The 23839-nt window shown below is 46.4% G+C and overlaps 1 protein-coding gene across 1 annotated transcript in view; it reads left to right on the forward strand.

The window, feature by feature from the left end:
- Positions 1-23237, forward strand: part of ATP6V0A4 (ATPase H+ transporting V0 subunit a4) — a 64522-nt gene extending 41285 nt beyond the window's left edge. Inside the window, exons 13-20 of the mRNA XM_003420217.3 lie at positions 464-557; positions 8826-8944; positions 10995-11211; positions 15070-15171; positions 17585-17713; positions 20175-20292; positions 20951-21122; positions 22994-23237. Of these exons, the coding sequence (XP_003420265.1) occupies positions 464-557; positions 8826-8944; positions 10995-11211; positions 15070-15171; positions 17585-17713; positions 20175-20292; positions 20951-21122; positions 22994-23087 (1045 nt within the window). The 3' untranslated portion in view covers positions 23088-23237. The remainder of the gene's footprint in view (positions 1-463; positions 558-8825; positions 8945-10994; positions 11212-15069; positions 15172-17584; positions 17714-20174; positions 20293-20950; positions 21123-22993) is intronic.
- The last annotated feature ends 602 nt before the right edge of the window (positions 23238-23839 follow it).

Below are 23839 nucleotides of genomic sequence, written 5' to 3' on the forward strand. Positions count from 1 at the left end.
ACATCAAGTTATGATACGGCCCGGCAGTTCCACCTGCTCTTGGTATCTGCGTTACAACGGCACCAGGAAACCAAGACTTAGGGATACACCGCATCCTGTTTATCCTTCACCTGTTGGTAGCCGCCCTGGGCTGCGTCTTGTAGCTTTGTATGAGCCCCCTTCCTCCCTACCCTTGACCTCCTCTCTGATGCATTGTGACTGTCCGTTTTCATCACTCATCCCAGTGAGGGCTCTTGGAAACTCCCCCTGTGAGATCTTTGGGGACAGGATGTGACTTCTGTGGCCTTGGTGCCTAGGACAACACTAGGCATTTGGCAGATTTGGAACTTTCATTTGTGGGGTTAATGAGATGCACCTCCCAGCAGTTAGGGTTGGGCTGGCCTCGAGCTCACAGCTGACAGCACTGTAGCCACTCCCCTGACATCCGGCTGACCATTGCTCTCTGTCCTTTCTCCTTCTGCAGTAGCCAAGTGTTGGAAACAAATACCCTCCTGCAACTGGACCCGGCCGTCCCGGGAGTGTACTCTGGAAACCCATACCCGTTTGGGATTGACCCGGTAATAACGCCTTCTTGGGTTAAATATTTATTATAAAATGTCTTGTTCGTCATTCATTCAATGATTTATTGAGCACCTATTATAGAATGTCAGAGTGGTATAATAGAAGAAGAATAAGCTACAAGTCAGGAATCTTGGGTTCTAACTGGTTTAGACACCTAGATGCTGTATAAAGCTTAGCAAGTCACTTCTTTGCACGGTTTAAGATCCATTTTACAGACGAAAAAATGAACATTTTCTCTGACTTTCTTTCTGGGTGCTTGTCATAAATTTAATAATATATTAAAAACCTGTCGTCCACTTTAAGTAATAATAAACTTATATAAGAATAAAAACAGCAACAAAAATGTCTTGTATGGAGATCTCTCTGTAGAGAGAGAGAAAGTGCCAGAACCTATCAAATCAGCAATATGTATGCTGAGAAATAATAACATGTATCACAGTTTTGGCAGTACAGAGCTGGACTCAGTGAAGACCTTCCCCACACCCTCTACTCAGCCCTGGGTCATTTTCCACACAGTTCCCAGCCAGCTGCCTTATTCTCCTCTACTCAGCCCTGGGTCATCTTCCACACAGTTCCCAGCCAGCTGCCTTATTCTCCTCTACTCAGCCCTGGGTCATCTTCCACACAGTTCCCAGCCAGCTGCCTTATTCTCCACCACCAATATCTTCTCTACCAGCTATACCCCTGCTGGGTAATCGTTCCCTCTTTAAAAGGCCCCTGGATGCCCATGAAGTATGCATACTAAATAAGCCATTTAGCACCCTAATTAAGTTCCTTTCGTTGGGATTTTCTTGTAGTGGCTAACAGATCTCCCTTTTTCTTAGAAAAATATAAATTTGCTTTCATTTTTGCTTTATTTCACTGCATAACACTGATAAAAGTTAAAAAAAAATATGTGCTTTTATTTATTGTTTGCTTTGTGTTTGCATGACTGTATTCGTGGCATTTCCCTTAGAAAACCTCATTAACTGGTTTCTTCCCATCAGAGGGTTTATGCTTACTTCCTTCATCCAATGGAGATGTTTAAAAGTCTGCCTTACTTACCTGGATTCCAGCCAAGAAAAACAAAGGTGCTTTTCCGCACAGCTTTAGACTTAAAGGGGTTTGGGGAAGACACACGAAAAAGAGCCCTGGTGGTGCAGTGGTTAAGTGCTCGGCTGCTAACCAAAAGCTTGGTGGTTTGAACCCACCAGCTGCTCTGTGGGAGAAAGATGTGGCAGTCTGCTTCTGTAAAGATGAGACACCCTATGGGGCAGTTCTACTCTGTCCTTTTGGGTCACTATGAGTTGGAATTGACTAGATGGCAGTGGGTTTGTGTTTTTGGTTTGGGCAGACACATGCCATTCATGGTAAGCTCTGCACATCACCACTAGGTGGCGGCCGCGTGCTCCAGATGAGAGGTCTAGAAATGAACTTGGCAAATGCTGCCAATAAGTGTTTCTTCTACCCTGCCTTTGTGAGAGAGAACCTGCGACTTCAATTTTAGTTGTTGACAGTTGAATAAATAACAGACCAGTTCCTGTTGTTACCTGATTAGGGTCCGTGCCCTGGAGCAGTCGAGCCAATGAAACACGCTCCAAGTCAGAAAGAGTGAGAAAGTTTATTAAGGAGATGCATACATCACCCAGGACCCGGCAGCAACACAGGCTGTCTCTATGGAGCCCCAAAGAGCAATTTTACATTAGAGCTTATACAGAATCTTACAAGGGTTACAGGTATCTTTGTAGTCCCCCGCCAGACATTTCTTTATTAGGCTAAAGAGACACATACCTAACACCTGGGCTCCAAATTTCCTGTGGGGGTTGTATGCCACAGGTAGTCCGGAGGGAACAAAAGGTTATTTGCAAAGTTGTGGTATATTCACACAATGGAATACTACCCATCGATAAAGAATAGTGATGAATCTGTGAAACATTTCATAACATGGAGGAACCTGGAAGGCATTATGCTGAGTGAAATTAGTCAGATTCAAAAGGACAAATATTGTATAAGACCACTATTATAAGATCTTGAGAAATAGTATAAACTGAGAAGAACACATACTTTTGTGGTTACGAGGCGGGGAGGGAGAGAGGGTGGGAGAGGGTTATTTACTAATTAGTTAGCAAATAAGAACTACTTTAGGTGAAGGGAAGGACAATACTTAATACACGGAAGGTCAGCTCAACTGGACTGGACCAAAAGCAAAGAAGTTTCTGGGATAAACTGAATGCTTCAAAGGTCAGCAGAGCAAGGGCCGGGGTTTGGGGACCATGGTTTAAGGGGACTTCTAAGTCAATTGGCAAAATAATTCTATTATGAAAACATTCTGCATCCCACTTTGAAAAGTGGCATCTGGGGTCTTAAAAGCTAAGAAGCGGCCATCTAAGATGCATCAATTGGTCTCAACCCACCTGGATCAAAGGAGAATGAAGAACACCAAGGTCACACGACAACTATGAGCCCAAGAGACAGAAAGGGCCACATGAACCAGAGACTTACATCATCCTGAGACCAGAAGAACTAGATGGTGCCCAGCCACAACCGATGACCGCCCTGACAGGGAGCACAACAGAGAACCCCTGACGGAGCAGGAGATCAGTGGGATGCAGACCCCAAATTCTCATAAAAAGACCAGACTTAATAGTCTGACTGAGACTAGAGGAATCCTGGCGGTCATGGTCCCCAAACCTTCTGTTGGCCCAGGACAGGAACCATTCCTGAAGACAACTCATCAGACATGGAAGGGAGTGGACAATGGGTTGGAGAGAGATGCTGACGAAGAGTGAGCTACTTGTATCGGGTGGACAATTGAGACTGTGTTGGCATCTCCTGTCTGGAGGGGGGATGGGAGGGTTGAGAGGGTTAGAAACTGGCAAAATGGTCACGAAAGGAGAGACTGGAAGGAGGGAGCGGGCTGACTCATTATGGGGAGAGTAAGTGGGAGTATGGAGTAAGGTGTATATAAGGTTATATGTGACAGACTGACTTGATTTGTAAACTTTCACTTAAAGCACAATAAAAATTATTAAAAAAAAAAAAAGGTTATTTGCATCAGTTTAAAACAAAGAACAAAGTCATTAACATTTGGTCAAAACAAAGCCATGAACAGAGGTATGTGTGGAGGCAGGCAGAGGGAGAATAACTTACAGATTTACCATGGCCTTAGTTATGTTAAGCTTTCAGTTGCCCGTTTTGAAAAAGGAGAAAATATGCTGGGGGGTATTGGGGTCACACTGCTGAGTTAACCCGACTCTCGGAGACCCCATGTGTGTCAGCGTAGAACTGGGCTCCACAGCGTTTTCAATGGCTGATTTTTTGGAAGCAGACCACCAGGCCTTTCTTCCTAGGTGCCTCTGGGTGGATTTGAACTGCCAGCCTTTCAGTTAGCAGCCAAGTGCTTAACCATTTGCACCACCCAGGGATTCAGGAGTAAACCATTTTCAGTGTTCGGTGCCATCCAGTTGATTCCGACTTCTAGCGACTGACACATCGTTGCAGCCATTGTGTCAGTCCATCTCATTGAGGGTCTTCCTCTTTTTCATGGACCCTCTACATCCTTCTCCAGGGACTGGTCCCTCCTGATGACCTGTCCATCCTGGCTTCTAAGGAGCATTCAGGCCGTACTTCTTCCAAGACAGCCCTGTTCATTCTTCTGGCTCTAAGTGGGTTGCTGGCCTCTCCCATCTTGTGGATCTTCTCCCCTCAGTTTTCCAGGGTCCTCCCTCTGTCTTCCCACCTCTCCTCTCTTACTGAAACTGAAAGTGTCACCCGGGATTTGTTTATACTTGCCACCTGTTACCTGAGTAGGGTCCGCGCCCTGGAGCAGTTGAGCCAGTGAAACATACTCCAGGTCAGAAAGAGTGAGAAAGTTTATTCAGGAGATGCCTACATCCCTGGGGACCCAGCAGCAACACAGGCTGTCTCTACGGAGTCTCAAAGAGAAGTTTTATGTTAGAGCTTAATGTCTTTGTAGTTACTTGGCCAGAGGTATGCTCAAGAGGGGTCATTCTTTACAGGAGAGTGACAAAAGATACCTGCCAGACATCGCTTTATTAGGCTAACGATATGCATATCCAATACCTGGGCTCCAACTTTCTTGTGGGGGTTGTACGCCACAGGTGGTCAGACATAACAAAAGGTTATTTGCCTCAGTTTAAAACACGAATGAAGTCATTAACACTTGGTCAAAACAAAGTCATTAACAGAGGTATGTGTAGGAGGAGGCAGGCAGATGAAGGAGAAACTTACAGGTTTGTCATGACAATAGTTATGTCAAGCTCTCAGTCACCCATTTTGAAAACGGAGAAAACACGCTGGGGAGTGCTGGGGTCACACACCCAGGAGCGTTCATATTCTAAGTTTTCTTGAACGAGGTAATGTCCTTAAAATGCGTTTGTAGGTTACAAAGTGCAAAACAAACACAAATACAAAAAACAAACAAATACAAGTTGTTATCTTATAGGGCAAAGGAATTTCATGATTAGTAAGCAGTGGGGGGCGGGGGATGGGGATGGAGTCCCAGGGGTGGCTTTACAGTCTAGATGACCTTCCTTTGCTTTAAATCTCATGGCTCCTACCACCCTCTCTCTTCCTCAAAAACCCACTGCCGTGGAGCTGATTCTCCTAACAACCCTATAGAACAGAGCAGAACTGCCCTACAGGGCTTCCCAGGCGGTACATCTTTACAGAAGCAGGCTGCCACATCTTTCTCCCCAGGAGCGGCTGGGGGTTCCAACTGCCAACCTTTCAGTTAGCAGCCGAGTGCTTTAACCACTGCGCACCAGGGCTCCTCTCCCTCACAGTCCTTATCTGGTCCATCAGCAAACACTGTCTGCCCAGTTCTGCTTGCCCCAGACAGCTTCTGTGCATATGTTAGCATTCACATTACGTACAAATGAGATGTTTAATTTTTTACATAATATAAATTTCTGAAGTGTGGTTTGTTGACTTAAAGTTCAGTATCTAATTATGACTCCTGCTAAAATATTTGGACCTCGCTACAGCTGGGACTTTTCAAGGTGGTTTCTGAATATTTTATACTTTTTTTTGGCGGGGGGGGGGGGTGGGCTATGAAATTTACCATAGACACAGGTTCAGGCAAAAATTGATTACGTTTGGTTTCCTTGTGTTCTTCCCTCTCTCTCGGTAAGTAGACCACGGACAGGTATTATTACATCTATTTTCCAGAGAAATTAAATTTGAGATCTTTAGAAAAAAACGATTTGCCAAACATCTTGTCCAAGCCAATGTTATTTTTTAAGCTCTAAATGTGTTGACTGCTGAGGACCTGTGCTGGCTCCTTTATTCGGTGTGGCTGAACAAAACCCATCGCTGCAGATTGATTCTGACTCATAGCAACGCTTTAGGACAGAGTAGAACTGCCTCACAGGGTTTCCCAGGAGTGGCTGGTGGATTTGAACCGCTGACCTTTTGGTTAGCAGCCATAGCTCTTTAACCACTGAGCCATCAGGCCTCCTTGGCTGAACAAGCTATCCTTTATATGTAAATATTAAAGAAAAATAAACTTGTAGAATATAGAGTGTTAGAAAAGATTACTAGATCGTTAAACCCAGCCTTCTCCCCACTGCAGGAATATGACTCACACATCTTTGGCAGATACCTTTAAAAAAGCAATGCATTTTTTGTGGGGTGGCAGTAATTGATATGGACTCATCTAAAAAGTCAACCCAACACTGCTTCTTGGTAACTTCTTTTCATTGGTATTAACCTCTAAAGATTCTCAGAGTTAGTCTAAGTTCTTGTTCTCATGAAAGCCTTTTCTTGGTTGGCTCTTGTTTTCCTTCTAGATTCCTTCAGTTATTCTTCTTGACACGGTTTCCAGACCCTTCCACGTTCTACTCTCCCTTCCTTGGATGTTTGTGAGTGTGTCCCTTAATTAGAGAATCCAGAGTTGAATAGAATAGATGTAATCAGATCCAGTATGGTACCAGTGACACTCTTGTTCTGGGTACAATAGTTCTCTTAATTCTGCTGAAGGCTGCATCAGATATGTGAGTACCTTGTCACAAGGTTGCCTTTAACAAAAAAGCAGATTCCAACCCTCTATGACCGCCATTTTGCCAGATCTGCCGCACTCTGAACTTCCAACCAGTTTTCTTTTTGATCCTTAGTGTGGTACTTCATACTGACTTCCATTAAAATTTCATTTTGTTAGTTTTGACCTGTTATTTTCAAGTTCTGAAATATTTTTGATTTATGAAACTTTATCAAATTTTTGTTCTCCGCAGATTTTATGAGATGCTTTACCTGTCTTCATCCAAGTTGATAGAATGTTTAAGGGTTAAGGTAGAATATGAAGTACAGTAGAAGGCGTCTAGGGATTCCTCAAGGTCGACAAAATTCTATTAATATTCTTCTTTTTTTTTTTTTTGGCTTTAAAGGGCAGGAATTTGTTTTCTCACAGTTTAGGAGGCTAAAAATCTGAGTCAGGGCACCGGCTCTAGGGGAAGGCTTTCTCTTTGTTGAAGCTAGGGGAAGATCCTTGCCTCCTTCAACCCGCCTTCCTTGGTTCCTGGGCCATTTCCGTATGGCATCGATCTTTCCCCATCTGTGCAACTTCTGTACCTAATCTATTTCTTTTTTTAAGAATGTTTTATACTTGATTGACCCTAACAAAGTTTTTTTTTTTTAAGTGTTTTAAGGACCAGGCTCTGAAGTCAGACTGCCTGTGTTAATCTCAGGTTTTCTGTTTACTAGCTATGTGATTTTGAGCAAGTCACCTTCTCTGTGCCTGTTTCCTCACCTGTAAAATGGGCATAATCACAGCCTATCTCATAGGGTTGCTCAGAATACGGGGTGACTCTTACATGTGAAACGCCAAGAACAGGTTCCGGTGCATAAGCGTGGGAAACGCTCTGTGCATTTATTTTAGTTGCCATTATTTCTTCCTGGTTGTGTAAATCTCGCTGAGATAAGGGTAGGCAAGTAAAATGGGCACATCATAACTATTTCATAGAGGTTTTTTTAGAATTAAATGAGATAGACACAGTTAAAGAGCTTAGTATGTGCCTGGTTCTTCACATTTATAACACCTTTAGTTCATCGGATTTGGCCGGGTCTGAAATGCTGGTAGGGGCCCTGGTGGCACAGGGGTTAAGTCCTAGGCAATGAGTTTTTAAAAAAGTGCTGGTAAGGTGCCCTGGTGGTGCGATGGTCCTCAACTGCTGACTGAAAGGTCAGCGGTCAAACTCACCAGAAAAGGCCTGGTGATCTGCTCCTGTAAAGATGACAGCCTAGGAAACCTATGGGGCAGTTGTACTCGTAACCAGGTGGGCCACGGGAAATGCAGGGGGGAGAGGGCAAGTCTGGAGCAGTTTAGATGCTGTATTTGCCCAGTAGGGCTGCCATGACAAAGCACCACATGCTGGGTGGTTTAAACAATAGAACTGTATTCTGTCACAGTTCTGGAGGACCAAAGTCCAAAAAAATCAAGGTGCCAGGAGGGCTGTCCTTCCTTGTCTCTCCCAGCTGCTGGGAGCCCCCACGTGTTCCTTGGTTTGTACCTGCAGCGTAATTCTGTCTCCACCTCTGTCTTCCTGTGGCTGTCTTCCTGCTGTATCTGTCTCTGTGTCTCTCTGATAAGAACACCAGCCATATTGGATTAGAGCCCAGCCTACTCCACTATGACTTCATCTTAACTAATTACCCATAACAGATGTCAAGGAGCAGGGGGAGGGTGGAGCAGCCCTCTTGTGTTTTGGCAGCTCTTGCTAGCCCTTCCCCCTCCCCAACCCGCCACTTTCCCAACAGCCTTCTTAGTGGTTGTCCAGTTGACTGTGGTTCAGGACACTGTAAAGAAAGAATCAGCCAGCAGGGCATAGTTCCTGACCACAAGTATGTGTGTATGTGTCCTGTAGAATTTTTATCTTAAGAATAAATAAAGAAATGCTCGGGTTGATTGGAAGGTAGATATGGCAAGGCACGAAGATAAGATCGGACCATTTCAGCATGGCCTTTCATTTAGAACAGGAAAAAAAACCACGTAGGATTTTTAACCCCAGTTTTCTTCCAGCAACTTGCTATTTTCCTCAAATAGGAATGGCCCCTGCTCCTTCAGGAATGGCTGTTTGTTCACTGAACCTTTTGGTGAAAATTCATAAAGTGCACTGATTGGGGCTTTCTGAGCCCCCTCAGCAGGTTGATCTAGGCTGATGCTAAAAAGGGAGTCTGCACTGTGGCTGCCTCCGAAAACGGAGCTGTCGCCTCCATGCCAGTAGAATTTCTGAACTCCGGTCTCATGGGCGTGTTGTGTTTCCATCCAGGTTTGGAACCTCGCTTCAAACAAGCTAACGTTCTTGAACTCCTATAAAATGAAGATGTCCGTCATCCTGGGAATTGTCCACATGGTTTTTGGGGTTATTCTCAGCCTCTTCAATCACATGTAAGCTTCATGAGTCCCTTTCTGTGTGTTTGGCCAAACCGAGGCTGAGTACTCACAGAGCACTGTGTGGCCCTGCAAGAGTCTTCCCAGAAAGGGTGCTTCCCCAGGGTCTTGGTTTGAGCCAGGACACGCAGGTTTGCTGGAAATAGCAGCTCTGCTTCCTCTAAGCTGAGCTTCTCAAAGGCGAATACACCCCCCAACCCAGAAACATTTGTGGGTCAGGTTGTGTCCTTCCAACCTGAAAGGCCCATCCACTGGTGGGCAAATGGGAGTGTGGTGAACTCTGGCCAAGGTGCCCTCCTTTTCTGACTCCCGTTTGGTGTCATTCCTTCCAGCTGGCAGCACCCTCTGACTCCCTTCTTTGGTTGCTAATGTTGTCATGTCTACTCCTTCCTTTCCTTCTATCAAGATCCATCACTGAAGAGGTTCTAAAACTTACTTGTGCTGAAGGTATACATGTTTGAAAACAGCTCCAAATGTCCTGTTTGGTGGCACCTTTTGTGAACAAGGTGGCTGAAATCCCACCCACCATGCTGGTTATGAGTGGATGGGGGCAGCGTTGTGCCACAGGAATGGTACAGGGTTTGGAGCCAGAAGTTCAAGCCCCAGTTCTAACTCCTACATCCCCAAGCTTGTTTTCTTCTGTAAAATCGGAATGCAGTAGTCAGAATGGGTTAGGTCATTATACAGTAACAAACAGCCCCAATGACATGTCCATGATTGGCCCGCTGGGGCTCTGCTCCTGTCTCCCTTATTCAGGACCTAGGCTGTGGGCAGCTGCCACCTGGAACAGTGCCAATTGCCACAGCAGAAGGAAAAGCCTTTTTTTTTTTTTCATTTTTAAAAATTGTGGGAAATATATATGCAACAAAATTTTGCAATTTTAATAATTTTCACGTGTACAATTTAGTGACCTTAATTACATTCAGCATGTTGTCCAACCATCACTCTTATACATTCCCCAAATTTTTGTCACCCTTAACAGAAGCACAATGTCCCTGAAACACCACGTCCTCCTCTCTGCCTTTCCCGCATATAACTTTCACATGTCACAAAACTTTATTTTTCAACCACTTAAAAATGTAAAATCCATTCTCAGCTTGCAGACTGTACAAAACAGGTGGTGTGCTCAATTTAGACCGTGGGCCATAGTCAGCAGACCCCTGTCTTGGAGCACTCTTAGGAGAAAAGCCTTCGAGTCCCATTGTTCTTTTGCCTTTCGACGTGTTCATGTGAGCTGCTTCTGCACGTGAGGCCAAATTACCCATCTCCCTGCGGACATGACCTTTGCTTCAGACTTTCCCTTCTAAACCCTGCTTCTCTCTGGATCTTTTGTGCAAAGCCCTCCCCTTTCTCTTCTTTTCCCTCCATGTATGCTTGCTGTTTGCAGGGGAGTGGATGCAGTGTTCAAAAACTGAACAGTTTTGCTTTGGGGAGAATAATTAGTTGCTAATGTTCTTGGAGCCCTGGTGACACAGCGGTTAAGTGTTCAGCAGCTTACCAAAAGGTCAGTAGTTCAAATCCACCAGCTGCTCCTATGGAGTAGCTCTGCTGTGTCCTGTAGGGTCGCTATGAGTCGAAATTGGCTGGACAGCAGTGGGTTTATTATTTTTTTTAATGTTCGCTTGGAGTCCCTGGGTGGAGCAAACGGCTAACACACTCAGCTGCTAAATGAAAGGTTTGAGTCCACCAAGAGGTGTCTTGGAAGAAAGGCCTGGCAATCTACTTTAGAAAAATCAGCCATTGAAAACCCTGTGGAGCACAGTTCTACTCTGACACACTCATGAGTTGCCATGAATTGGCGTCGACTTCATAACAACTGGTTTTCAATGCCTCCTTTAGTGATCTGGGAAACCCTGGTGGGGTAGTGGTTAAGAGCTATGGCTGCTAAACAAAAGGTCGGCAGTACAAATCCGCCAGGCGCTTCTTGGAAACTCCATGGAGCAGTTCTACTCTGTCCTATAGGGTCGCTATGAGTCAATCTCTTGATGACAACGGGTTTGGTTTTTTGGTTTTAGTGATCTGTTTTGTGTGTGTTTTCCACCCGCAGATTCTTCAGAAAAGTGCTCAACATCATTCTGCAATTTATCCCTGAGATGATTTTTATCCTGTGCCTGTTTGGATACCTGGTTTTCATGATCATTTTCAAATGGTGCCAGTTTGATGTCCACGTGTCCCAGGACGCCCCGAGCATCCTCATCCACTTCATTAACATGTTTCTGTTTAACTACGACGACCGTGCGAACAGGCCCCTGTACAAACACCAGGTATGGCTGGTCCTCTTGCTTTTACCCACACGATTATGGCAGAGCTTGCCCATCCTCCTGAGCTCTGCGGAGAGGAGCTGACCCAAAGGCAGAGCCATCTTAGCGCCCAGCCAAGGGGCTTCAGGTGTTAAATTAAAGAGGATCTTCTCAAATGAACGCGCGAGTGTCGAGGGCCACGCTGGGGTGTGGTACACGAGAGGGGTATTGCTGTGGGGCTCGTGGTGAAAACTGGCTTTTACATTGGCTGAGCCGAAAGAAAGAAAAAAAAGAATGCTTGCAGTTGATTTGGCTTGAAGCTGTAAATGTTCTAAAGAACCAACTGCTGCTGAGTCGATTACAACTCACGGCGACCCCACGTGTGTCAGAGTAGAACTGTGCTCCATAGCGTTTTCAATGGCTGATTTTTCAGAAGTAGATCTCCAAGACTTTCTTCTGAGGCACCTCTGGGTGGACTCGATCCTCCAACCTCGTGGTGAGCAGTCGGGCATGTTAAGTGTTTGCACCACCCAGGGACTGCCAATGGTGGAGGTGCTCTACATGGCACCTCAACAGCATTCTAGATACTTTAAATAACATTTTTTCTTTCAGCATTTTATTCTTAATGCAAAACGCGTTTTAGGTGTTCTAAATAGCACCTAAAATGTAGTAGTCTTTTATTCTAGAAATACACTGTAGTTAATATTCATGACAAACGAAAATAGAATTAGAAAAAGCAGTCTCCCTCTCCATGAGTAGCGAGTGCCTAGAAAACCACGGAGCTAACGCCCACTTTCCAGCCGGAGATGGCATTTACCCTTCTTCCGTGCACAGTAGATCCCAACATTTGGATCATGTTGCCATTAAGATTTCTTCAATTTATTTCAGACACGTTATCAAGTTAATACTTTATTTGGTAAAAATGTCCCATTGGGGAAGAAAGATGTGCAGTCTGCTCTCCTAAAGACGGTGGCCTTGGAAACCCTGTGGGGCGGTTCTACTCTGTCCTCCAGGTGGCTATGGGTCAGAATTGACTTGATGGCAACGGGTTTTGGTTTTGGTTTGGTACATAATTTTATAAGCACCAAAATTGTTAAAACTTCTAAACAATTTTTAAAACTGTAATTGGGACTATTTTACTTCCGTAAAGATTGCAGCCTTAGAAACCCTGTGGGGCAGTTCTGCTCTGTCCTGCTGGGTCGCTGTGAGGCGGTGGGTGGGTCCCATTGGAGCTGGATATAAAAATAACCCGTGAGCAGTTCTTTGTAACAGAAACGGTTCTTTTCTGCTGGCCTCTCCCAATGACTAACGTGGCCATACTGTTGGAGGTACGTTTTCACTGACGGAGGGACCGCTGCCATGGGTTCTGTTTCCTCTGGATCAAGTTGTAGGGCGGGTTGCATGATACTGGGTGACCTTAAGTGCAAAGGGTACCTGCCAGGTGTTACCTGTTCAGGATGTCGTAGTTACAGCCATGCTTCTCCTGTGCACATTCTCATGGGTTTGACTCCTATTTGTGTTCTCCTTTTTACCTAAGGTGCATCAAAGAATTAGGAAAAAAAAATGCCTCATGATAAGTTTCATAGGGAATGATTTTTAGCTAGTAATCAGAGAAGAAATACACCCTGAAAGCTCTTCTTTGGTATCCCACCTATTACTTCACTGCCTCTTTTCCAATTATACAGGAGCCCTGGTAGTGCAGTGGTTAAGCAGCCAGCTGCTAACCGAAAGGTTGGCAGTTCGAACCCACCAGCCACTCCATGGGAGAACGATGTGGCAGTCTGCTTCCATAAAGACAACAGCCTTGGAAGCCCTATATGGCAGTTCTGCTCTGTCCTATAAGGTCGCTAGGAGTTGGAACGGACTCAACAGCAACGGCCACAGTTTCAGTCAGACATAGGCGGTAACCTTGCCCATCCGTAGACTGTTGGCATTAAATGAATGTATTTAGAGGACTTAGTCATTCAGATGAGTCCCTGGGTGGTTCAAATGATAAACGCACTTGGCTGCTAACCAAAAGGTTGGAGGTTCAAGTCCACCCAGAGGCACCTTGGAAGAAAGGCCTAACGATCTACTTCCAAAAAACCAGCCGTCGAAAACCCTGTGGAGCACAGTTCTGCTCTGACACACATGGGGTTGCCAGGAGTCCGGATGGACTTGACGACAGGTCTTTATTATTATTATTTGATGCACAAGTGAAAGTTATTTGGATCTCCCAAAGGAGCCTTCTCTCCTAGACCAAAAAAAAAGAAAAAGGACCCACCAAATATTTTCATGTGTGAATTCCTCCCCTTAAGACTTAAGTCCTCGGTTCCTCTGAGATCTGGAAGGTTGGCCACTGCACAGTGAATACTTTACAAATTCTTTCCTCCAGAAACATTTGCTAGAGTTGGTGGAGTTCTCCACTCTCTAGTGTGAAGATTAATTATCTTGACGCGGCTAGAATTTTCCCCTCACCACATCCTGTGGTCATGCCACTGGAAGAGACCATGTAAGTTAGGAAACAAAGCCCTTTCCCAGGCTGCGTTCACAGAAGGAGAGCTACAAATACACACAGGTCTCGGGTTGCTAGTATGTCAGGAGGGAAAGCAGCATTGTTGTGTGAAAACATCCAGAAGGCAATGAGGCGGTGGGGTGACTGGAGTCGGCAAGTTCCAAGTATGTTGTTGTGACTTCCCTCCTTCTTTCAAGCATGTAAAAGTGAAGTGAGGGTGTAAGATTGAGCAGATAAAGTGTTTCCACGTTTATCACAGTAAATCTTACTACAATCAGGGTCATAAATAGTCTCCTGGCATTCACTGTGAGCTTGGTCAGAACAGTAGGAGAAACGTGGAGAATCCAGCACCCATTCCCACTCCTTTTAATAGCTCTGGCCAAGCCCTCAGAGGCTTCCTGGTTCTTGACAATAGCAGCTCCGGGTAACCCCTCCAAAGTGGTAACTGCCCATTGCCATGGAGTCGGTTCTACCTCAGAGCGCCCCCATGGACAGAGTGGAAGTGCCCCCATAAGGTTTCCAAGGCTGGGAGCAGACTGCCACATCTTCCTCCCTTGGAGCAGCTGGTGGATTTGAACCGCCAACCTTTCTGTTTGCAGCAGAGCACTTAAATACTGCACTATCAGGGCTCCTCAAACTGGTAACTAGGAGTATATACAAAAAGTGATGGGGCTCAAGAATGCGAAAGGAAATACGTAACAGGAGCCAAAAGGGGCATCCTGTTGGGTCTCGGCAGATGCATGAAGTCCATTCCTCTTTCCAAAGGGAATTGTGAGAGGCCACGAAAGAGAGAGAGTTTGTGTTCGGAGTGGGCATCCCAGAACCTACTAGGTAACTCACCTGTGTGGAGGGTGTGAAAGGCAGGCAAAGATGGTGAGCAACTTCTTAAGAGAGAGAACAAGAGCGCGCACATGGTTACCTTGTGCTGGAGACGTAAAATTACTGACTGAGATGACATCTGTGACTTAAAGCGACCCCAGGACTTTTGATTAAGAGAGTGACCACTGGAGTCATGGGGCCTGTCAGGACCAGGGAAAACTGTTCATGGGACAGGTTTACAGGAAAAGAGAAAAATAATGTTGCCTTTATGATGTGTCTCATGAGTTCTTCTTCCTCAAAGGACTGACTACATACGATGTGGTCCTATAACAGGGGCTTGTTTAGAGAGTAAAGGATAAAGACAGAGAGCTTCCAGCGTCTCCTTTGTATTGGACACTGGGCGCCACGAGACTGGAATCTTCCAGATGTGAAAGAATTATCCCAGACGTGAGGGTGAATGGGCTTCTCGAGATTCTTTCTGAACCAGGTGCTACTGAAATGACCCGTATTAATCTTTCTCATTGTGTCACCCTGAGATGATAGAGCACTTTACCATTTTGGTTTTGCAGCAAGAAGTCCAGAGTTTCTTTGTTGTTATGGCCCTGATTTCTGTGCCCTGGATGCTTCTGATCAAGCCGTTTATCCTTAGAGCCAACCATCGGAAAGCCCAGGTAAGGACCGTTGGTTTCCATTCACTCGCTGGGAGTAGAAACGTGGGCTGCTTGGAAATAGAAGTCTGGGGTTTACACAGGAAGCTGAGCCTCAGAGAGGGTGAGAAAGTGCTGAACGACCAGCCTGCCCCAAGCATGTTCCCCTCTGTAGAGTTCAACTCTTCCGCTAGGCCTTCTTATTCCCAGCCTAATGCTCTGTTATGGGGCAGTGGTGGTTCAGGGGTAGAATTCTCGCTTTGCATGTGGGAGACTCAGGTTCGATTCCCGGCAGATACACTTCGTACACAGCCACTGCCATCTTTCAGTGGAGACTTGTGTGTTGCTGAACAGGTTTCAGTGGAGCTTCCAGACCTAAGACAGAATAAGAAAGGCCTGGAGATCTACTTCGGGCCAAAGAATACCCTCTGCTCACAAGGGTCTGGTCTGTAACAGTCCAGGGGGATGGAACAGGCTGGGCAGCATTTTGTCTGTTGTGCCTACGGTCGCCATGACTCAGGGGCTGACTTGCTGACAGCCAACAACAACGGTGCTTTATTACGGACAAGCGCATTTAACTGTCGGGCCCTGCAAACTGTACTCAAAGGGTGCTGTGTGTGTGTACGCTGACTCTAGTGATATTTAATGGGTTTTTTTGTGTTTTTTTAGGAGCCCTAGTGGCACAGTGGTTAAGCGTTGGGCTGCTAACCGAAAGGTCAGTGGTTCAAACCCACCAGCGGCTCCTTGGGAGAAAAGACCTGGCGATCTCCTCTCGTAAACCCTATGGGGCAGTTCTACTCTGTCACATGAGGTTGCTAAGAGTTGGAATCGACTCAACAGCACACAACAACAGTGTTTAGGAATCTGAAATAATTTTATTAGTTGAAAATAAGAGTATCTTACTGAAGTTTTAGTTTGAACATTACATGTTGTTTTGCATCAGCGTTCTCAGGTTGGGAGATCTTACTCTGTCATGTCACAGACTGTGTGCAGGAACTCAAGTAGTGAGCAGATTCAACATCGTCAGTTCTTATTTAGTGGTGATTTTTCACTATTGTCAAATACCAGTTCAAGCTCATTTCCTCCTTTTGTTTAAACTGCTCCTGAGCCTCCAATTAACTCGGGGTGGGGGTGGGGGTGGGCAGAAGAGCTTTAAAGTCAGCTTAAATCAGATAGAATTTAGGAAGGTTCATCTTGCAAGAGGAGCCCTGTGGCCCAGTGGTTAAGTGCTCCAAGGGAGAAAAACGTGGCAGTCTGTTTCTGTAAAGATCACAGCCTTGGAAATCCAGTGCGGCAGTTCTACTCTGTCCTATAAGGTCGCTATGAGTTGCAATCGACTCCACGACATGCAACAGCCTTCCAGGGCCCTTTGAGGGTCTAGAAATGACACACAGACACCATTTTGGATGACCATCTCCTCTTCCCTCCACTATCGCGAAAGATTACGTGGAATGTGCTGAGATCACGTATGTCTTAGATGATTGTAGATATTTGTCGATTAAATCCTATTTTTTTCTAAAATCTTTGTTGGATATTGACCTGGAAGATGGTAGGGACAGGGATCCAGTCTGTCCCTAGGTGGCACCCTTCTTCTAGTTTCACTCTTTCTCCTCCCACTGTCTTTATTTCAGGCCAGTCTGGACTCCTTCTAAAGCCTATCTGATATATAATTTATGTGGGATATAAATAAATAGGAAGTCCAAGCAAAGAATACTTGCTTCTTGTTTAGTTCACTGATGAGAGGCCAAAGTGGTAAAGGAGTGTTGAGGTGGAGAGTTGTTCAAATGGCTGACCAGGTGTTTCAAAGGAAGGTAGCAGATACTTGTTTGTAGAAATCGGTGCAATTCTCTTTTCTAGGAACTCAACCGGCCCAAAGGTGAGGGCCAGGTGACTGCTGGCTCACCTGAGTCCCAGGACTCTAAAATAATAGCTTTCTGGCTGTTTCAAGAGCTCTTGAAACAGTTGCTGAACTCAAAGTGGCTGATTTCCCCTCTTTTCTCCTCTGGATGGCTTGCGCTCCAGGGAAGGAAGGAGAGAGATTTTCTTAGTCTACCGCCTCAGATGATACCTCTTAACGTGGCTGAGCCGCAGGAGCTCCCAAAGACTGCTTGGGGGCTTGTCTCCTTGGGCTTGGTTTCTTAGGCTGCTTATTAGGGTCCTGGTGGTTCTTTTCATATGAGAAAACTTTTCTACTGATCTTGGGCGCATTTCTCAACCTTTCTGGACTGCAGTTTAACTTTGCTGTAAAATGGGATGATAACGGGGCTTACATTCAAGGATTGGCACGAAGGCTAAATGAGATAACCCATACAGAGTTCCAAACAGTGCCTGGCACGTAGCTAATAATCAGCAAGGACATTTATTTCATATTATATAGCATTGTGGTCATTTTAAGGATGAATTTAGTGCTCTCTTCATTTCTTCCACTTGGTGACAGCTGCAGGCATCCATGGTCCAAGGAGACTCCACAGAGATCGTTGAAGGTGACAACTCAAGCTACTCCATCAGTTCTAGTCAGAAGACTCCTGCAGGTGACGAGGGAGCCCAGGACGACCACGAGGGAGAGGTACCTGGGACTGGACACCTGAGGAAGACTTCCCAGTTTGTACAGATTCTAGAAGTGGGATCTAATCAAGGGTGATATTCAAAACATTGGACAAGCATAGAGTGTGGGCACCTATGTGCCAGATGGGCATGGGCCATAGAGCAGGTCCCCGCTGGGCAGCAGTCCTGTGATTGCTGAGTCACAAGAGGTCAAGGAACATCTGAGCGGGTCAGAGCAACAGCTCTTCACCAACCTCTGTGGGAGAACTGGAGGGCAGTAGCGGTTCAGTGGTAGAGTTCTCGCCATCCATGCTGGAGAACTGGATTCCAGTCCCGGCCAACGCACTTCAAGCGCAGCCACTACCCGTCTGTCGGTGGGGGCTTACGTGTTGCTGTGATGCTGGACACGTGTCAGCAGAGCTTCCAGACTAAGACAGACTAGCAAGAAAGGCCTAGTAACCTACTTCCAAAAATCAGCCAACAAAAGCCCTATGGATCACACAGTGTAGTCTCCAGCCAATCATGGAGATGGTGCAGGACTAGGCAGTGTTTTGTTCTGTCGTGCATGGGTTGCCATGAGCTAGAGGCTGACTTGATAGCAGCTAACAACAACATGGAAGTGTTTTAATATTTTAGCCCAGGTGCTGCTGTGTAGGTGAGTGTGGGGTGAATGTCAGCCTCGATCCAGTGATGTAGAAAATTCCAGCATAACTGAGGCCTCCTGGCTCATATTCGTACCTTGGGAGCCTGTTAATTTTATTGTGATCTTTCCCTTCAAACAATGAGAACAGAATCCAGATATAGCCATGGAGAGTGAAGCAAAATGTGGGCTGTTTATTCTCAGCCTTCTCCCTTGCACAGCTGCTAAAGCCTCTTTGTTCTCTGACCTCAACCCTGGCTCTTCCCCGACTTTGCTCACTTATCTCATCTTTGGAGAGTTGTTGCCTCACAGATTGTTTTCTTTCCTTGCCTCCCTCTGCCTGTTCCTGTCGAAGGGCAGCCACTTCCGCTCAGGAAAACGTGCCACATTTTCCCAGGTGAAGGCAGCTGGCTGTTTTCATGGGATGATTTAGCTCGCCCCCAATTCTGCACCCCAGGTTGCGGGTTTTAACTGGTGTCTACTCCATTTCTGGTATGGGGACTGGGCTCCCCTGAGGGCCAGAGTGACGCCGTAAGTAGTTCCATTTGTGGTGTTAATTACTATAAAAATTAATTCACTTGAGTTAACGAATGGTCACTTAGAAGCAGTGAAAAATCTAGACCATGGAAGATTTTTCCAGCAAGCTTTCAAGGTGACAAGAGTAACCCAGGTTAGTGGCTAACAACCGAGTCTGTTAGACCTGCTGCCATGTTTTAGAATTCAATACCTACCAGTCTTCTTCCCCCCACATCTTCTGACCCATCTGTCCCAGCCTGTCCAGTACAACCTCCCTCATTGGTTCCTCTCACACCCTCTACCCAGCCCATCTCCACCCCTGTCCTTCCCTCCTACCTCCTCCATAGTTGGCTGCCCTTGTTGGGAAACCTTCAGTTTCCATTTATAGACTCCTTTCTTCCATACAACTGTGCATGGGTCTCCATACCAAAACCAGACCAAACCCATTGCCATTGAGTTGATTCTAACTCATAGCAACCCTATAGGACAGAGTAGAGCTGCCCCATAGAGTTTCCAAGGAACAGCTAGTGGATTTGAACTGCCAACTTTTGGTTAGCAGCCTGAGCTCTTAAACCACTGCACCAGCAGGGCTCCATGGGCCTCTGTCCTGAGAGAAAAGTAGGCTCGACCCTGCTTCCCCTCAGGTTCTTCACCCACCTTGACATTATTGATCAACGTGGTCTTGACGTTATTGGCCTATTCGCTCCATCTCTGCCCTCCCCACCCCTTTAGTTCTTCATGGTGGTTTTCCTTGCTGAATCGCAAACTGTTGATTTTATCTTTTCTCTAGTCTCCATCCTTTCCTCGATGTTTCTCTACCCTTGACTCCTGTGACCCTGTGGCCACATGACTCCTCTTGCTTCTCTGACCTTCTGTTTCCTCATCAGTTTCTTTTTTCTTATTTCCAAATGGAGATGTTTCCCAAAGAAAACCCTATGGAACACAGTTCTACTTTGCACAAGTGGGGTTCATGTTCCTGGAATTGGAATCAGCTTGACAGCAACTAACAACAACAACATTAATATTTATTTCCCCCTAGTTAGACTGCAGTGGTTAAGCACTTGGTTGCTAACTGAAAGGTCAGTGGTTCAAACCCACTAGCTGCTCTGTGGGAGAAAGATGTGGCAGTCACTTCCATGAGATTTACAGCCTTGGAAACCGTATAGGGCAGTTCTACACCGTCCTGTAGGGTCTCTATGAGTTGGAATTGACTTGATGGCAGTTTGAGTTTTTGTTTTATTTTTAGTTAGGCTGTAAGTGTATCTGTGTATGGATTGTAATGCCTTTGGAGTATAAAGTACTTAATTAACAGAATTCTCTCTTCCAGTTCAACTTTGGAGACATCTTTGTCCACCAGGCCATCCACACCATCGAGTACTGCCTGGGCTGCATCTCTAACACTGCCTCCTACTTGCGCCTCTGGGCCCTGAGCCTGGCCCATGCCCGTGAGTGGGGGGGCCTGCGGGGTCATGGTCAGGTGTCCACGGGAAACTCAAGCAGTGCCTCTGTACGGGGAAGCTGCCTGCTCTGGGTTTTGCTGGTCAGCTTTCTTTCTTAGGAAGAGGTGCCTTTGCCCAGTACGTCTGGTTTTATGTTGGTGAAATGATTATCCTTTTTTTAGTTTTCAATGGCTGCCATAGGAGTCCTAGTGGTCCAGTGGTTAAGAACCACCCTGTTAACTGAAAGGTTGGCAGCTGGAATTCACCAGCTGCTCCTTGGAAACTCTATGGAAGCAATTCTACTCTGTCCTCTAGGGTTGCTATGAGCTGGAATCGACTCCATGGTCATGGGCTTAGGTTTAGTTATGGCTGCCGGACAAATGACTATGAACTTAAAATGTGTCCTTGCTGTCCCAGCTTCCAGAGGTCTCCGCACTTCCTTTGGTCATAGACCCACATCACTACAAACTCAGCATCCCCCTCACGTCTTCTTCTCTGATCCTCCATCTTATAAGGCCCCTGTGATTTCATGCCCCCCCGGATAATCCCGGTGATCTCCCATCCAACATTCTTCATCCCATCCGCAGGCCCTGGATTATAGTACAGAATACTCTGTTTACAAGATGAACCCTGACATTGAGAATGTTCCTCTGGCCTCTTGCAGAACTCTCTGAAGTGCTCTGGACCATGGTGATGAACATTGGCCTTCGTCAGGATGGGTGGGGAGGACTCATTGCAGTCTTCATCATTTTTGCCGTATTTGCTGTCCTGACGGTCGCCATCCTCCTCATCATGGAGGGCCTCTCTGCTTTCCTGCACGCCCTGCGACTCCACTGGTAAGGAGGGCCGCGGGCTGGGCTGAGGTCAGGTGAGGAGGGTGTGCTGTAGGGATAGAGGATGGCTAGGGGGCCGTGGGCTGGGCTCGGATCCTGACCTGCCGAGTGCCCTGAGTAACCCAGCCTTTTGTAGCCTCGGTTTAGTCATCCGTTGGTGTAGTGTTAAACGATGGGGCATGCGTAAACATCCACACGGGTCTGGTCTAGTGGCTGCTGTGTAATAAATGTCCATTCCTGTTCATCCCTTCCCTTTTCAATGATACACATTCACTTATTATCGTTGCCTTCAGAATAAGTGAGGCTTCCCAGCGTTGGTAGGGTAGTTGCTGTAACCGGTTGCCAACAAGTTGATTCCAACTCATGGCGACTCGATGTGTGCGGAATATAACTGCTCCATAGGGTTTTTAAGGCTATGACTGTTCAGAAGCAGGTCACCAGGCCTTTCTTCTAAGCCGTCTCTGGGTGGATGTGAACCCCAGCCATTCGGCTAGTATTCAAGTGCTTAACTGTGCCACCCAGGGAGTCTGTTGGTAGGGTGGCAGATCTGAAATAGGCTAACAGAGGTGCACGACGCAAATCTGGATGTTTGGCTCTTGTTGCTGAGTGCAGGAGTTACACAGATAGAACAAGGTACTAAATTCTCTGGAAAGTATAAACAGGGAGGAAGGTACCTGAGGGGGCCCTGGACGTTCATAGGAGATGCTGTGAAAACGACTATCTGTCACCAGCCTTATGGATGTGAGAACATTTGTGTAGGCTTCTGGCATTCTCCCAAGAATTTTGAATATGGAAAACAGCATGCCCCATGGTGACAATCCATCATCCCTCGGGCCTTCCCACACATGGTGCTACCCAGTGACAGCATCCACTAGTGGTGGGGCCTGGGGGCTCATCCTGTGAGGGAGGAGTTGTGCAGTGGCTGAGGAGGTCACTGGCTGAGAGTGGGAAAGGGTGGGGTGAGGAGATTTGTGAAAGCAAACCATTGCTATTATTGTGTGCCGTTGAGTTGATTTCTACTCATAGTGACCCTATAGGACAGAGTAGAACTGCCCCATAGGGCTCCCAAGGCCGTAGTCTTTACAGAAGCAGATCACCAGTTCTCTTCTCCTTCAGAGTTGCTGGTGGGTTTAAACCACTGACCTTTCGGTCAGCAGCTGAGTGCTTAACCACTGTGCCACCAGGAATCCTTGATATCAAACCAATCCAAGGAAATCTCAGTTCCCCTTTCCTGGTCAATTAGACCCCAGCTGCTAGGGCAGCCATTCCTCCTGCATCTCCATTCACCCAGGGCTGGGTCAGCAGGCACTGGCCACTTCTCTATTCTTAGTTGAAATGCCTCAAACTGACTCATAGACTTTTATCTGAAAGGAATAAGATATAAACACAAGAGTGAAGTCAGGGAGTGGTCTCAGCACAGAGCTTCCATGTCACCAGGGGACGCACACACCCCTCTAAGAGCAGATGTCTGCTCTCTCCACCCAGGAAGCTCCTTTGAGTTTCTATCCTCCAAGGCCTTCCCATGTGGCATCTCGCCTCCTGAGGCTTAGTCAACATTGGCCCCAGGTGGTCCCTCTTGGTTGGGTCAGCCTCCATTCATTGTTCTCAGGAACCAGGACCAAAGGCCACATTGTTTACTGCAAAGGGGTCCCACCTCTTGCAGGAGGGGAAGGGAAGGTGGGAGGAGGGAGGCAAGAGAAGGGCTGACTTAAGACCTTGGAGGCTTCGGGGTTCTGGTGGCAGCCGTCAGCCTGGGTGCCCTCCCCTTACCTGCCTTGCTGACCTGGATTTCCCCCATGTTCTGCTTCTTCCCTTGAGCCGCTGGCTTCCAGCTGCTCTGTTTAATCCCGTTTTTTCTTGCCCCCCAACAACAGGGTGGAGTTCCAGAACAAGTTCTATGTTGGGGCTGGTTACAAGTTTTCTCCATTCTCCTTTAAACGCATCCTGGATGGGACAGCTGAGGAGTAACTTCAGGTCCAGTGGCCACCCCATCTCCTGCACCACCCTCTGTGCCTGACAAGGAAGTCAGTCTTGTCTTGAATGCCAGCCTGTGCCAGGCGTTCAATGCGTGATCGTTCTCGGCTGATCTGAGGCATGAAGCCATACATTATTGGTCATAAGCTGTGGGTATTGATATGACTTAACCATGTCATAGAACAAGTACTTTGACCTTATGTGTGGTCTTAATGATCAAATAATAAAATGATTAAGATATGGTTGGAGGGGCTGGTTGCTAACTTGATGTTTTCTGACAATATTTTAAGTATTACATTCAAGAAAATAAACATGTGGGTCATTCAATTTTTCTTTGAGACGTTGTTATTCAAAATTATCCCTTCGAATTTGGTATTGATGATTACAGGCCAAAGCTGAGCAATAGGGCGATGCAGACTAACCCCATAGAAGAGTTATGTTCATTTTCTTTCCTCATTTTCCCCCTCCTCAAACAACTTTTTCCTTTGTTGGGCTTAGTGTTACAAGATTAGGAACTTTCTCATGAGTTTTTACTCCAGACAAGGAAGAGTGGGTCAAGTTCTCTGTGGAGGGAGGGCCTGCCCCTGTGGTGGCTCTCTGCAGTTGCTAAATCCAGTGGAATGAAGTCTGACAACATGACATCACTGGGGACTTTGTTTCCTATCCATGCACATGGTGCTGGAGTAGCTGGAGAAGGAGATGCTAGGCTCCAACAAGTTCTGGAAAATGGCGTGCCCAGAGGGAGA

This window comes from Loxodonta africana, chromosome 8 (assembly GCF_030014295.1).
Source record: "Loxodonta africana isolate mLoxAfr1 chromosome 8, mLoxAfr1.hap2, whole genome shotgun sequence".
In the NCBI taxonomy this organism is placed as follows: domain Eukaryota; kingdom Metazoa; phylum Chordata; class Mammalia; order Proboscidea; family Elephantidae; genus Loxodonta; species Loxodonta africana.